The sequence below is a fragment of the Dicentrarchus labrax genome, unplaced genomic scaffold (assembly GCF_905237075.1).
Source record: "Dicentrarchus labrax unplaced genomic scaffold, dlabrax2021, whole genome shotgun sequence".
Taxonomy (NCBI): domain Eukaryota; kingdom Metazoa; phylum Chordata; class Actinopteri; family Moronidae; genus Dicentrarchus; species Dicentrarchus labrax.
In genome coordinates, this window is record NW_026136707.1 from 662,369 (window position 1) to 677,693 (window position 15,325).

Consider the following 15,325-nt stretch of genomic DNA (forward strand, 5'->3'; position numbering starts at 1 on the left):
TTCTCAACATTTTTGCACACACAAGGTATAAAGAGCTTATAAAATATGATGCTAAACTACCCAACAGTTTATACAAGTACAGCTCAAACAATTATTTGATTGTTATTGGACTGTTGGATGGACAAAACAAACATTGTGAAGACAACAACAAAAAATCAATGCATTGAAAATAATCAGCAGATTGTTGTAATCCTATACTAAACAGCTCAAAATGAGCTCCACCTCAACCAGCTACAATAGCTAATATAATAGTACAACTTACAGTGTGATATTAGTACATTTATGTAAGTAAAGAGGCTGAATACTTCCTCCGTCGCTGTGTGAAGGAAAATATGAGCATGTGAGAGAAGAATGAATTACACGCAGCTCATAGAAAGATCCTCTTAACACTGTCCTTCACCGTTTCTTTTCTATTCTTTTCTCTTTCTATTGACTATTTGTAAAATTAAATCTGATCTCATTTCCACTGGACTTTTAACTTCCTCAGGCACTCACAGACACAAAAATGAGCAAACTGGAGTCCGCGATGGAAACCCTCATCGATGTGTTTAAATACTATTCTTCAAAAGAGGGCGACAAGTTCCAGCTGAACAGATCGGAGCTGAAGAATCTGCTGCAAGGAGAGCTTGGAGAGTATCTGGAGGTATACTGATTGACTGTACTGTTACCAGTCTGTGTCACAACCTCTTAACGCATTCAAGAATTATGATGTGAAAAATTACATGATTAGTTATTGGGTTCTTTCCTTTATGTTTGTGTTCCAGGTCAGCAAGGACCCAGCATTGGTGAATGAGATCATGTCTGAACTGGACAGGAATAAGGACTGCGCAGTGAGCTTTGAGGAGTTTCTTGTTCTGGTGACTAAGCTGACTGTGTGCGGAGCCGGCTTCTTTCAAGGCTACTGCTCTACTGTGGTTATCACATGTGCCCATAGGTAAAGACGGGCAATTTTACACACTGTGAATGTCAAACAGTAACAGCTTTTATCTTTTAATTACATTTGGATATCTGTGATTTTAATTCAAGTTACAGTCTCAAAAGCTCCATGCTGGAGTTCCTCTGTTCTGATGTGAAACTGTTCTCTTAAAATGTCACTAATTTCTCTCTGAATATTAAAGATGAATATATCTGACAATTTCTGCTGCATTCTGTGTCAAATCTCCAGCTTGCCTTCAAAATGGTCATATTTGTATTTGGAGGGTGTACTTTAATACGTTTATATGCTTCAACATTCAAAAAACACATTCTTTTTCTCATAGTGGCCATTGCTGCAGCACCTCTGTTCACCCTTTGTCTGACACACTTTCTTGTCCGTGTAGATTCAGTAGGTCTGAGTGGGCGGGACTGGATTGTCACTGAGCCTAGAGGTGGTGCCTGTTACAATGTGGCGTAATAACATAAAGGCAGAAAGGCTGAATACAAACAAGGCACATCGGCTAGTGCAGGAGCAGTGTTTTATGTGGGAGACAGTAACTGTCTCTGGGGTTGACTTTGGGTTTCGTCACTTTTGACATTTTACATGCACAAAAAAACTATTAGGGTTTGTATTGTTATATTATTGTAAAGTTTGTGTCTGGAAACTTGTTGTGGAGTTCATTTATAAGAAACAATCTGATATAATTTATATAGTTGCTATGACAGTTACCTATTCACACATCTAGCAGACACAGAGCAACAATAGCATTGAACAGAAGTCTTAAATCCAATATTCTCTGGTTTCCACCAACTCCTGAGAAATATATTTACATATATTTACATTGGACACATCAACTTTATAAGACAATAATATGTCAGGGCCAGCGGCTGAAAGTAAAGTACATTTAACTATTGTGCTGAAGTTCAACATTTCTATTTTATCCTAATTTATATTGTACCATTTGGGACATTTTGACTTTTTACTCCATTATGTTTATCTGACAGACATATACTTTGCATATTTAGATAAACCAATAGTTAGGATTTAAGATGCAATGTTGATTAAACATTGCATTAAACTACTAAATATAAAACAGATATTATTATTATTATTATTATTATTATCCACATGAATGAATCAGTAATAACAATGGTTCTGTCTGACAGCTTGCTTTGGAGCTCTGCTGCCCCCTCGTGGCCAAATTATATATATTTAAACTTTGATTATCTGGGATATTGACACAAGAAAATAATCTTTGCTGTGTTAAAATCTACGTACAACAGCTTTGCCTCAGTCCATATTCTCCATCAGCTGAAAAAAACAACACACTTTGGACATATTTTTTACAGTTTCACAAGAAAATAAGTCCTCAAGCCTGTGCAACCAGAATAAAAAGAATCGTTTTTATTCATTCTTTTGAGTTACAGATGCAGTAAAGCTGAAAACATGATTGCCCCTTGGTGCTTTATAAAAATGACAGAATTTAAATGAAATAATAAACATGCAAAACCACAGAAAACTAAACTGTTGGTATATGCAGAAACTGAACCATGCCATGAAAACAAAAAACAAACATGAGTGCTTCTGTGCCATAATGGATGTTAACCGGGGAATGATGTTAACAAGACATGAGGTTATAAAAACTACTGTACAGATTTGCTGTATTTCAACTTTTAAAGGAAGCACCACCGAGAGTCCATGTTGGTACAGGAGTTTCTTTGTCACGGTGAAGCTGAAAATCCACTGCAGGCAGGCCAGATTCATTTAATATCTCTAAAAACAGAGGCTAATATCAAAATAAGACTTAGGGTTCTTTGCGTTGTTTAAAAGAGAACTAGACTTTATCCACGAGCCTTCAGAGCCACCAGCACAAAGTTTCTTGGAGAGAAGTTTGGGTCGAAGAGAGGAACCAGCTGACTGTCCACGCCTGCAGAAAGATGAGTCTTTAGTACAGAGAGTGTAACGGCACTTTATTTAAGATTCTAACAGAAATATCCACCGGCTCACCGTTCTCCTGCAGGTAGATCATCCTGTCCAGCAGCACCAGCGTCTCCACCACAGGAGCCAGCAGCAGGGCCAGGCTGAAGTACACCACCACCCTGCCCTGCTGCTTCAACATAGCCGCCACCCGCTCCGGGTCCAGAGGCAACCCGGGAGGCAGGCCGACCCGAGCCAGACCCAGACGGGCGTACCTGAGAGGGAGCATGACAAGAACATTACCGCTACTTCTTATTTGGCCTGGCTAAGTTATATTGCCTTCTCAGTATCCTCTTTCTGCTTTGTCTGCCGAAGATTTGATTTCAACATGGAGGACTCTGAGGAAGGCGATCGCACCATCTGTACATAACAAACTTTGAGGTAACAAGAAGAAACAACAATTCTTATTTTTCAGGTGATTATACATTAATGAATGTTATATCCTTTTTCTGCCATCTCGGAGAAGACGGACTGTTATTGGCTGAAAAGAAAGACATGGAATCCATCATACAGCTTCATGAGGCTTTAGTGTTGACTCACTCTGTAAATGGTAATAAATGGGCTTTCTTTATGGTCTGGATTCCGGCCCTGCGCAGATCCGGCCTCGTATCCCTGATGAAAGTCTCCAGCGTCGCCCGGTAACAGTGCGTCCTCAGCTGCTCGTTTTCCTCCCGAAGCCTCCGTACATAGTCCTCGACAGCATGACACGCCCCCTCCCGCGCCTTATAGGACAGCTGATGTCCCGGCAACCCCCGCACCCAGGCGCTCATGGGGTATCCAAACTCCGAGGGAAGTGATTCCTGCCGTGGTGTCGGTGGGACGGGACATTCTACCAGTCCTGGAGGGGTGGGATTTTCTTTGGTTGTGATTTTCATGTAGCAGCACGCCACAGAGGTGATGCCGCGTACATGCGGGCAGTTGACAAAGTGGCGGAGGAGGGTGGCGCTGAGGTCGCCGCAGGCGTGGAGGCCGGTCAGGATAAAGTCTGGATAGCCTCGCTGGCTGTTCTCCTCAGGACGGACACACGAGCAGCAGTGTTCAGCAGATGACTCCTCTTCAGACCCGTTCTTGCTGAACTGGCGTTGAGACGTCAGATCAAAGTCCTGTGAGTGAGACGATGAAGTCTGGATCACTTGAGAACAATCCCGATGCTCAGAGCCCCGAAGTCTCTTTTTGTAGGGTCCAGATGGAGTTGGGGGACCATCGTTGACGCAATCTGGAGTCCTCAGCTGCTTGATGAAGGCTTCCCATGATGCCTTGGGGTTTACCCAACCGGCCACATGGCGGGGGGAGGACTGTGATACTGGGACCAGAGAGGAGCCGTTCTAGGAAGAAGATGCTTATTAATTTTGGTGAAAAACTGGAATTGAAGAAAACGGGAAGTTCAGCAAAGCACCGACCTTTTTCTGCCTCTCCTTCTCTAAGGCCCACAGTAACTGTCCGTCAAACTTGGACGCCATAGCAACCAGGTTATGATCAGCCTCAATTGCGGTCACAGACAGCCCGAGCCCGAAGGACAGGAAACGAGTCAGATGACCCTGTTCAGAGCAGAGTGGTGGAAAACTCATCGGTATCTTTTTCTGTCAAAAGACACAATGACTCCAAATTGGAGTTTAGTTATTCTTAATTATCTGCCAACGGGTCGGATTTATTTGGTCCCCCCCGAAACCAATGAAAGGTAAAACAATACCGCGTTTGTCCACAGGGGGTCGCCAGAATCAACAAATCATTTAAATTCTTTATAGAGGCTTTAACATCACCTTACCTTAATCATTTATCAGTCAATGAACCACAATCTCTCTAAGCATTGGCACTGAACTGAACAGTGTTGGAATGGTACCTGTCCGGAGCCCACATCCACCACGCTGCTGCAGTCAGTCTGCTCACAAAGTTGTTTTACCAGCTGGGATTCAAAAATAAATAAAAAAAAACAGGTTAAAAACAGAAAGAATATTCTTAAATTCAACTTTAACTGTAGTAAATAAGCAATCCTGTACCACGCCCAGCTTGCGGATCTCGTGCTGTTTCTTGGGCTTGACGTGTTTCCTGAATATGTGCCCCAGCAGTGAGCTCTGACTTTGGTTTTCCAGGAACTCCTCAGGCTTCGCTGAGTCGGCCACCCTGCCTCGCTCCCGCCTGCACTCCCTGGGAAACGCCAGAGCGTGAGCTGTGGCACGGAACGCCAAGAGTGACAGAGGCCACACCGAAGGATATCTGTAACAAAAACATCAGACTGACGTTCTGGTTAGATCATAAGGCTCTGTCAGTGACTCCCACAAACTACTGACATTAACAGAAAATGATCCGGCCATGCTTTTAGATACATTACATCAGTTATTAATCATTTCAGAATGGTTGGGCTCGGTGGGATCTATCTTTTTATTCAGTATAGATTGAAGGACAGCCTGGGTTCTCATAGAAACTGCCTGTCATAAAGGTCCGGTTTGTAGGATGTCATATCGCTGTGTAGCTGCAGACTGAAACCCTGAAAGTCTTCTCACTCTTTTGTACTTTGCATTAAGGATTTGGTCAGAATACAATCCAGTAGTACCTCCTGTCTTCCTGTTTAGCATCCAGTAAAAGGTCTGCAATCTGTGGATATGACAGGTCCTGCAGCACAGGCTGCCAGCTGCTGGGTAATGTGTGCCAGAGGTCTTCAGTGAAGAACTCCTGCAGGGGAACAGCGCACGGATGGGATGTGAGTCCAGTGGTCAGCTTCAATCTTGCACACAAACGTACACGTGGACACAAACTCTCGATACAAATGTAAACAACCAGCATTATGCATTGTTTGCGATGACATTTTGTTGCCAAGGTAACGTGATTTAAACAAATCTCTGTGTCTAAATAAACAGGAAGCGGTTCTCATAACTCACAATAATAAAGGAGTCTGAGAGGCGGCTGTACTGGGACAGGAACGTGGTGAGTCTCTCGGACAGCTGTCTGTCTCTCTGCTGTCTGTCTCTCTGCTGTCTGTCTCTCTGCGGCTCTGCAGACAGGCTCGGTGTCTCCACATGTTGCTGTGCTGCGGACGGTTTCACTGACATGGGACTAACGTGACTGCTAACACAAGTTAGCCTGTTAACGCTGCGTTCACTGTCCACTTGAGGCGGAGTGTCTCTGAAATACACAGAAACGTCCTCAGAGACTGTTTCTGTCCCTCCGAGCTGCTCTGGATGTCTTCAGCCTCGAGCTAACGTTAGCTCACCGTGTCACAGGTAGAGGGGCGATGCGTTCATGTGCCTTCCGTAAAGTCCACCTTCAAAGGTCGGTTGCGTTTAAATGACTACCTAACTTAGTTGCATTAAATCAGCTCCTTCAGAGAAAGTCAGAAATCATCGAGCTAAAATGACTTCTGTGGATGTGTTGGGGAGGTTTTTTTGTTGTAGTTGCGAGTGAATATAAGGAATAAAATGCAGAAAGGATGTGTTATTTGGGCTGTTACTGAATTGTTAAGCACGTCGGTTTTCAAATGCATTGTGATAGTCCTCAATAGACGTTATTGATCTAGAAATTGGCGTTATAATAGACTAAGCTGGTCATGTGGAGCTTTGTGTCTACCTCCATCAGACTCATTAATGCCTAACCTGGCCTGGGATCCTCACCCAGTGTGTTATGTATTTATAGACATTAGGCACACCTAACCTCACTGGTGGCATTTCAAATATATATATTTTTAACATTTTAAACCCATCATTTTAAACAATACAAATACATATGTTTGTTTCCAGCTCTCTGGTTATGTGTTGTGTTTGCACGGATGCCTATACACAAATTTAAGTTCCTAATGAATAAATAATGTTATTTCTAATTTGAATTTGAATATGTAATCAAGTTAAACAAAAAAAAAATCATAACTTTCAGTAACTAATGCCTCTAATACCAGGTAGTGTCACAGCAACTCTAAGTGTCTACTTTCCTAGCTGTACGCGAACGCAGCATGACCCGGATATCGATCGTGTGTTGTGAGCAGGAAGACGCGCGCGGTCCTCAGCGTGCAGCAGGTCTGGTTTTTATATTTCATAAAGTTGTTTTCACAGATTTCCGAACAGGGAATCGATCGGTATCAACCTGCCCGCGGTCACAAACACGCGCAGCGGATGTTTCCGTTCAGAGGGAATCGAACCGAATAATCGATAACGCGGGATTGGCTCTGGTAGCCGGCTAACTGTTAGCCTTAATAACGCCGCGTTTCCTCCCGTTGAACTTCCAGTGGCTTTAAATCCCTGATGGTGGGAGATGGAGCCGGTTGTTCAGAGTCATACACATCAGTGTGTGGAAGACTTCCTGAGCAGAAAGGCTCCGATGGGAATATCAGACCGGTTACAGTTCTCAGTATGGTCCCTGGCAGTGGGTCACTGGGATCAGGTGTCCTGGAAAACCTGGAAATTTAGAGACTAGAAAAACTCCTGGAAAAGGATTTGTTAAAACTAGTGGGAAACCTGTATTTTATATCTATATCTATATATCTATCTATATCTATATATATATCTATATATATATTGTTATTGCTTCCTTAAAGCTGCATTTCACAGCTGTAGGTGTTTGAGATCATTTGAACTACTTTATTCTGAGGCTGTATAATAATATGGTAAAAGCACCATATTGACATTATTTTGACACACAGGATTCACGATTAATGTGGGAATTCAATTTTTTTTGCATCACAAATTACATTTTCACAGAGAAAACTGTCTCAGTCTTTAGGATTTTTTGGTAATCTTTTGTGCTGTGTACCAAACAATACAGTATTAATTGTGCAGTCTTACTTTTTACACTGTTACAGCAATGCATCGTATCCTGTAAGATCATCATAGCAGTGTATAATGTATAATGTCCTGGGAGAACTACATATCTCTAAAGAGTCACCTTTATTATGAGCTCAGTAAAAACAGTTGCATGGATTTTAAAGTCTGTTTATGTTTTAAAGTAGGATAATGCTCTCAACCCGTAAAGCGACGCTTCATCCTTCAGTTCATCACAAACATTCACAGGCAATACTTTTACAAATATGGGTTTCACCAGAGAGCGAGGTTATGAAAATGTGTAATCTGAAAGGAACAATATACTGGAGTACTGTAGAAGTATGAAGTCACATAAAATGTAAATACTACCTTTAATCTGTCCTTAAGTAGCCCTTGAGTAAAAGTACATAGTGTAACCACCACTGTATGAAGTTTAATTCATAACCACAGATTTAGGTAGCGGGTTTCCTCCTGTTGCTTGTTGCCCTCAGTGACCCCCTGCTGTTCTTGGTTTAGCTCGCAGGTCGGTGCGCATGTAGAAGTTAGGCATTCAAGTCCAGCGGGTTGAGACTGGGTTCGGTAACGCTGTGTTCCTCTTGCAGGATGATTCATTTGAACCGGTGTCCGCCGACGCCAACCGGACTGCGCAGGGCGAAGACCTGCTGAGGAGGCCTAAACAACTGCTGCGTGTGACACACATCACTTCTGACCTCTGCTGGACTACCGCAACCAATGTCGGACATTTGTGTCGACGTGTTGTTTGATGACACTCCACAGAGGCAAACTCCATCGAACCGGAAGAGGAAGAGAAACAGGGCGCCGCTCAAAAAGAATTCAGAGCAAAGGGGCTCACCGGAAGGTAAACAGGAATACGACCACAGAATGGGTCGGACCAGATATGTTCAAGCTCCACCGCGCCGCAACGGAGCCGTCACAAACCATCCGTCAGCTCCCTCTCACACACACAACAACAGTTTACCTCACTCAAGCAGCAGCTCAGCCGGCACTTCACACCCCAGCGCCAAGCCTTCGACGTCCAACCAGGGACCCGTGAACACCAGCGCCACCCACTGCCCCTCGGCGTCAAGCAGCCATAAACAGACATCAGCAGGAATCCCCGCAAAGTACCTCGCCATCGACTGTGAGATGGTGGGTTCGGGACCAAAGGGGCACATCAGCCAGCTGGCACGCTGCAGCTTGGTGTCCTACGACGGAGACGTGGTTTACGACAAATTCATCAAACCCGCCATGCCTGTTACCGACTTCCGCACCCGATGGAGCGGCATACGGCGCTGCGACCTCGTCAATGCTGTCCCACACTCTGACGCCAGGAAGGAGGTGAGGAGATGATTAAATGAGTGTGTTTTCTCTGTGACATCGGTCTCCTCTCAAACAGAGAGGGATGTAACGTAACTGTGTCAGCTTTTGTTTCCGCTGGGACGATATTCTCAGGATGAGACTCTTCATTCAGGCGCTCTGAGGGGTCGCTGGCACTGCCGTTGGTTGTGATCGATCAAGCAGATGTGTCGAGGACTGAAACTACAGATTGGTTTTTCTTCTCCAGCCGATACGATAACCGATAACTACCTGCTTCTCATGGCTGACACCGATAAGATAACCAATAATTTCACATTTCTGTGTTTTAAAAAGTTCATAATCTGTAATTTTACACACCCGATGGTAAGAAAGGCTAAGATGTGGTGAGCAAAAAGGATGATTTAATATTCTATAGCTCTGACCCAGTCTTTTACGCTATAAATTTCCCATCACAATATCCCAAAAGCACAAGGTGGTATAACGAATTTGCTCATTTTGTCCAGCTTAGATGCCGAAATGCATATAGTCAGCAGAGAAATAGTACAAAAGAAAGTCAAAAAGCGTTCCCACACTCACATAAATGTTGTCTTTGCCCTCTGTGATTCCTGTCGCACAAAAAAAAAAACATCGCAAGTCATCCGATAAAACAGCAAAACATTTTTAAAAACTGTTCACGAAAAATGGGAATCTGTTTGCTGTGTTTCTCTTGTGCTATTGGTTCTTAGTTTGTCCTTCTCTGTTGAACTTTGTGTCTTTATCTGTGTCTTGTGGGACAAACTTTATCATTTTTTATTCAGAATTGTTCTCCACTTGTTAACAAGGCACACAGGGTTCAGCCTGCATGCTGATGCTTCAGCCTTTCAGTGTTCACTGCCAAAATATCAATATGAACTTATACATATGAATCAGGATGAGTGCAAGGTCTTAAGTCTTGGGGAGAAATTTGTATTGTTAATGCTGTAACAACTCCAAACTGAAACCAACGTGGGACCAATACCGATGTTCTTTGCCAGTCAACATGAAAAAGGATTTAAATTGCACCCGTAATGGTCTTAAAAAGGTCTTAAAAAGTCTTAAATGTAACCTGTTGAAACCTGCAGAAACCCTGTGAATGTAATGTGTGTTTGTGTTTGAGTTCTTCATTTACAGGCTGATTTATCACCTGAGTTCTATTAGCCCGAGCGATAGATCGGTCGGCTGACATTATCACACATATTGCTATTGTATGGATATATAATGCAGAAACAAAATGCTTGTGGACATGTTGTGGCGTCACTGTAAAGTTTATCCAGCAGAGTGCGCTGTGAGTTCAAACTGTGGCAAGCACGGAGTAAGAGAGAGGATCCCGCAGAACATTTAACTTAATCCACATAGAAGAGGTGTATTTTCACTCACTATATCAGCCATCGTCTCAGTTTCCCCCCTAAAATTGGCATTGATCTCAAAAATCCCACAATGCCCAGGCTCTAGTATCAACAGTCTATTTACTATAAAAAAGATTTAAAACTGTGGGTTCAGTTTTGTCTTTTAAATAACTGGGAAATGTGTCCATCTGTCACCGACACCAGTTATACGTATGTACACTTCCATTGTGGTAATTTAATGAGAGCCCCTCCTCTGTTGGCAGATCGTGAGGCTGCTCATGGGGAAGGTGGTGATCGGCCACGCCATCCACAACGACTTCAAGGCCCTCGGCTACTCTCACCCCGCTGCCTTGACCAGAGACACGTCTCGGATCCCTCTGCTCAACCAGAAGGCCGGCTTCGCTGCGACCGAGTGCGCCTCGCTGAAGAGACTCACCAAGGCCATCTTCAACCGCGACATCCAGGTAGGAGGAGTACCGCAGTGCAAATGCCCCTACAGCAAGAAGAACCACATACTGAACCTTTCCACCCAAACATCACTGCAGCAGATCTCCGGGTGCCGGGAACACATTTAAATGAACCTGGTGTAGTCTCTTTTCATACACGCACCTCATTAATGAAGCCATAACGAACATTTACATAACGGACACCCTTTACTCCAGAGACCTGAGCCGGCGGTGTTCTCGATTGTATGTCTGAAAAAGGACTTTTGCTTGATGTGAAAATGTCCAGGCCATAAATGTGATATTAATTTGTACTTAGACTCCGTTTGGAACACCCAACAGCTTTAAGTTTATTCCTGAAAAAGGACTAAACAAGTGGCTGAAATCTCAGTCAGTAATGGAGCTTAAAGGGACAGTTCACCCCAAAATCCAAAGTACATATGTTCCCTCTTACCTGTAGTGCTTTTTATCCACCTAGATTGTTTTGGGGTGACTCGCTGAGTTTCGGAGATATCGGCCATCTTTCCAATATAATGGGCAACAAAATTGCATTTAAAAAAAACAACAACTCAACAGCAACGTCTCTCTCCAGAAATCATGACCCGTTAACTAGTTTCACATTCTGCCCAGCACAATCTCGTTGGATAAATAGCACTGCAGGTGAGGGGTTGATTTTGGGGTTGATTTTGGGGTGAACTGTCCCTTTAAAGGAACCCTGTGAGAAAGCTTCAGAGCCAAAGTGTTAATGTCATCGTGATTTAAATGTCTCCAAAGTGACGTCAAACTCGTCCTCTCTTGTGTCCTCAGACGGGGAAGAAGGGCCACTCTTCTGTGGAGGATGCCAGAGCCACTATGGAGCTTTACAAGGTGGTGGAGGAGGAGTGGGAGAAGCATCTGGCCTCCAAATCACAGGCCAGTTAGTGTCTGATTACAGGACACGACATGGAAATAAACTGAGCTTAAACGGACATTTGGTGTGGCCGACTGGTTTCAGGATCAACCCCCCCCCCCTCTGCTGTCTGGTTGATGTGTGAATGTTAATCAGATCTGCAGTCCAGCTGTTCCAGGACAACACTGAGCCCAGAGTGACGCCACTACGGTGTTTGTTCATCTTCTCAACCATTTAAGGATGGAAGACATTTTAAGTCTGACCAAACTGCCACTAAAAGAGTTCTGTCACGTGTCAGCTTTGATTTTTTAACGTTTGAATTGTGTTTAAGTGAATAATTGGGATGAAATACTGCCATATAGTTTGATCAAGCACTGATGTTCTTCCGGGAGGTCGGTACCGAGGTCGTCAGGCCCGCATGAGGCTTTTATGGAATATTTTGTCACTAACCGGTAGCCGTACGGGGCATACTGCTTTTATCATTTCCAGCCACGTTTTAAAATGTGACAAAATGGTTTTTAGTGTAAATGTTGGAAAAGCATAGATCTCTAGAAAGAAGAAGAAGAAAAAAAGTTGTTGGTGAAGAAAAACTAATTTGTGATTTTGTGGCAAAGTCAGGTTGGAAACCTCGTATAACCTCGTAAACCTCTCCATATTGTCTTTTTTTTCATGAATTAATGCTATTGGTTACCCCCAGTGTGAACCTATCGTTACATCACCCGTTGGTTGTTTGTTGAGTACCGCTTTGAAGCCTGGAGTTTGGCGTTATGGTATGTAAATGTTAAGGTAGTCACATTATTATTCAATTATTTCAACTCCTGTTTTCCAGTCAGATTTAAAGCCAAAAAAACCCCTCTTACATCCACCCACATATAGGACATGACCTCTGTGTCCTCAATGGTAGCTACAGCCCCGATGCTCTTCATGTCTCTCCTTGCATGGACGCTGGTCTTAAAATAAAACTTCCACTTGTCACAGCGTTTGATGAAACCGCTGTGTTTCTCTGACCTCTTCCAGTTCATGTAAATCTGCTGTTTTGGGATACAGAAGTGGTTTCTTTCATACAGTTTCCTATGCAACGACAGACGACTTCAGCTGTCTCCTGTACACGTTCAGCTCTTCAATAAATCATTACCACAATCATTTTGAGATATTAGAGTAATTACTGTGATGATAATGTCATTCAGGCACTCCATCCATGTCCACTGTTTATGCTGCTAACCATCTCCATGTCACTACAGAGCTAGGGGATGCACTGGATTGCCAGTTTATTGTATTGAAGGGTGGAGTTCAAGTACCGCAGAGTGACTTTCCGCCACTGATAAACACCTCAGAATAACACACCAGCAGCACAGACCACAGCCTCAGATAGGAACACAGATAATCAACAACAACAACAACATAGCTTAATGCTGCTGTTTGACATAACTTCAAGTCTGTCTTAAGGCATTTATCCATTTTTGACTCTGGGAAAAACAGTAAAATCCCCTAAAACTATTGTATCTCTGTAACTTTTGATAACAAATGTAAGATTTTTTCACTTCCACTGAAACTGTTTGGAGCTCGCTTCAACCTGTGTTTTAAACCACATCCAGCTGTGTTTTAAAAGGCTTTTGCTTTCTGCATGAGAAACCTTTAGAGATCTGTTTTTTCAACTGCCACAGTTACTGTGTCTCAATCTTCATCTCTTGACTTGACCCTTTTCCTCAGAGCTCCTCCACAGCTGCATCCTTGAGTTTGCTCTCCTCAGACCTGACATACAAACATACACTTCTTCCACAGTGCTCCACTTTCTGTATCCTCTAGCAAGCGTTTGTCCTTAAAGGTGAGCGATCAGCACTATTTCCCTGCTGTGAATTCAACACCAGCACATTAATTATACAGCATGCCATCCTTCCTGAAAAAGCCACACCAGACACAACTGCTGGCACGGAGAAGCTCATTAAAGAGGAAGAAACACACCAAACCTCAGAGGCAACGCTCCGCTCTAACACTAGCAATGACTCACCACTTTCTCATTTTAAATCAGGTACGATTGGAAGTGTCAAGGACTTTACAGAAAGTGTTTGTGAATTGTTGGTGTGAGATTAGAGAGTTTCTAGAAAGAAGCAAGCTGTCCTGAGGTAAAGACAAGTCCTGTGTCTGTTCTTTGTCTGCGGAGCGAACAGGCAGCTGAAAACCCCTCAGTATCACCACAGAGGATGCCAAAGCATCTAATGGTCACAGTCTAAGTAGCTGGCAAAGGAGGCAGTGGAATCTCCTCAGCTAGAAATTCTTTAGCTGTGAACTCCACAGTGTTTTAGTTACTCAATAGAAGACAAGAATAAACTGCACAGTAGAAATCTGGAGCCGCAGTTGAAAAGTAGAGTTGGCTTAAGATCATTAAAAGCTTTTGTTAACGTAGAAAGACCAAGTTAATAAAGGCTTTCAGTCTATTGAATTTGCAGCTTCTTCCCTCTGTTTAAGCAGTGTGGTGGTCTGGCTGTTGAATGCAGTACTGTAGTACTAAAGGATCAGTTCATCCAAATCACAAATACAACATTTTATCACTTAAAGAAACACCCTCCATTATAAACCAGCTGCTGCCCGGACACCTCCAACTGCAGAGGTCAGTTATTAAAATGTTTACTGTATTATCATTTAAGACCATGTGTGTAGGATATATTGGCATCTAGCAGTGTAGTTGCTGATTACAACCCCCTCGCCTCACCCTCCAATTCCAAGTGTGTAGGAGAAACTACGGTGGCCACGAAAACACAGAAGACCCTAGAGCCAGCGTTTGGTTCGTCTGTTCTTGGCCAGTGGTTCCCAATCTGGGGGTCTGTGGCCTTTATCTCTGTGATTTGTTTATTTCTGTGAAGAAATTAAATAATTTTTAAAGTTTAGATTGTTATTTAGGATACAAACTTTTAAGACCGTAGCACCATATTCAAAGAGCTTTCACTCTCTGCCAAATAGCCCCATCATGCATTAGAAAAGTATGCAGTTAAATATATAATACAGACTGAGAATTGTATAAAACGTTCTTAAAAATATCAGGAAAACTCGGGGGCCTGGATGGCTCGTGTGGTAGAGCTGGCGCCCCATGTACCGTGGCTGGGTCCTCGCTGCAGCGGCCCAAGGTTTGGGTCCGACCTGCAGCCCTTTGCTGCGCGTCATCCCCTCTCTCTCCCCCCTGTCCCGTTGCTCTTCAGCTTCAGCTGTCGCAATTCATTAAAGGTAATAAAAAAAATAATATACCAAAATATATAAAAACAGCCCAGTGAAACGCAGCGTTACCTGAATAAAATAACAGATTTATCTGGGTTTGAACATTGTTGGAAATATGTGGGATAATGTAAGAACACAACCCAACACACTTTATAACATAGGTCCAGTAGTTTTTAAACATTTTAAAGGACCGGTGTGTAGGATTAACTGCCATCTAGTGTTGAAAGTGAATACCACTTCCCTTCCAAGTGTGTAGGAGAAACTATGGTGGGCACTCAAGGACCTATGTAGAGAAAGTGTTTGGTTTGTCCGTTCTGAGCTACCGTAGAAACATTGTGGTTCAACATGGCGGCCTCCAAAGTGGACCCGCTCCCTCTGTGGATAAAAACATCTCATTCTAAGGTAACAGAAACCAAACATTTCTTACTTTTAGGTGATTATACACTGATGATGAATATTATATT

The 15,325-nt window shown here is 43.2% G+C and overlaps 3 protein-coding genes across 3 annotated transcripts in view; 2 read left to right on the forward strand and 1 right to left on the reverse strand.

Annotated features, from left to right (window-relative positions):
* The window catches only part of s100a1 (S100 calcium binding protein A1), a 1,422-nt gene extending 287 nt beyond the window's left edge, over positions 1 to 1,135 (forward strand). Inside the window, exons 2-3 of the mRNA XM_051406430.1 lie at positions 488 to 643; positions 765 to 1,135. Of these exons, the coding sequence (XP_051262390.1) occupies positions 506 to 643; positions 765 to 938 (312 nt within the window). The 5' untranslated portion in view covers positions 488 to 505 and the 3' untranslated portion in view covers positions 939 to 1,135. The remainder of the gene's footprint in view (positions 1 to 487; positions 644 to 764) is intronic.
* Positions 1,136 to 2,305: 1,170 nt separating this feature from the next.
* On the reverse strand, positions 2,306 to 6,598 carry mettl25b (methyltransferase like 25B). The gene is made up of 8 exons (XM_051406544.1): positions 5,770 to 6,598; positions 5,445 to 5,563; positions 4,891 to 5,107; positions 4,734 to 4,796; positions 4,294 to 4,431; positions 3,434 to 4,218; positions 2,924 to 3,108; positions 2,306 to 2,843 (listed from the first exon to the last, which is right to left on the reverse strand). The coding sequence occupies exons 1-8, from the start codon at positions 5,938 to 5,940 to the stop codon at positions 2,758 to 2,760; spliced, it is 1,764 nt and encodes a 587-aa protein (XP_051262504.1). The 5' UTR covers positions 5,941 to 6,598; the 3' UTR covers positions 2,306 to 2,757.
* Positions 6,599 to 6,800: 202 nt separating this feature from the next.
* Positions 6,801 to 12,794, forward strand: isg20l2 (interferon stimulated exonuclease gene 20-like 2). The gene is made up of 4 exons (XM_051406545.1): positions 6,801 to 6,897; positions 8,241 to 8,976; positions 10,583 to 10,783; positions 11,570 to 12,794. Exons 2-4 carry the CDS (start codon positions 8,371 to 8,373, stop codon positions 11,681 to 11,683), a joined length of 921 nt encoding a protein of 306 aa, XP_051262505.1. The 5' UTR covers positions 6,801 to 6,897; positions 8,241 to 8,370; the 3' UTR covers positions 11,684 to 12,794.
* The last annotated feature ends 2,531 nt before the right edge of the window (positions 12,795 to 15,325 follow it).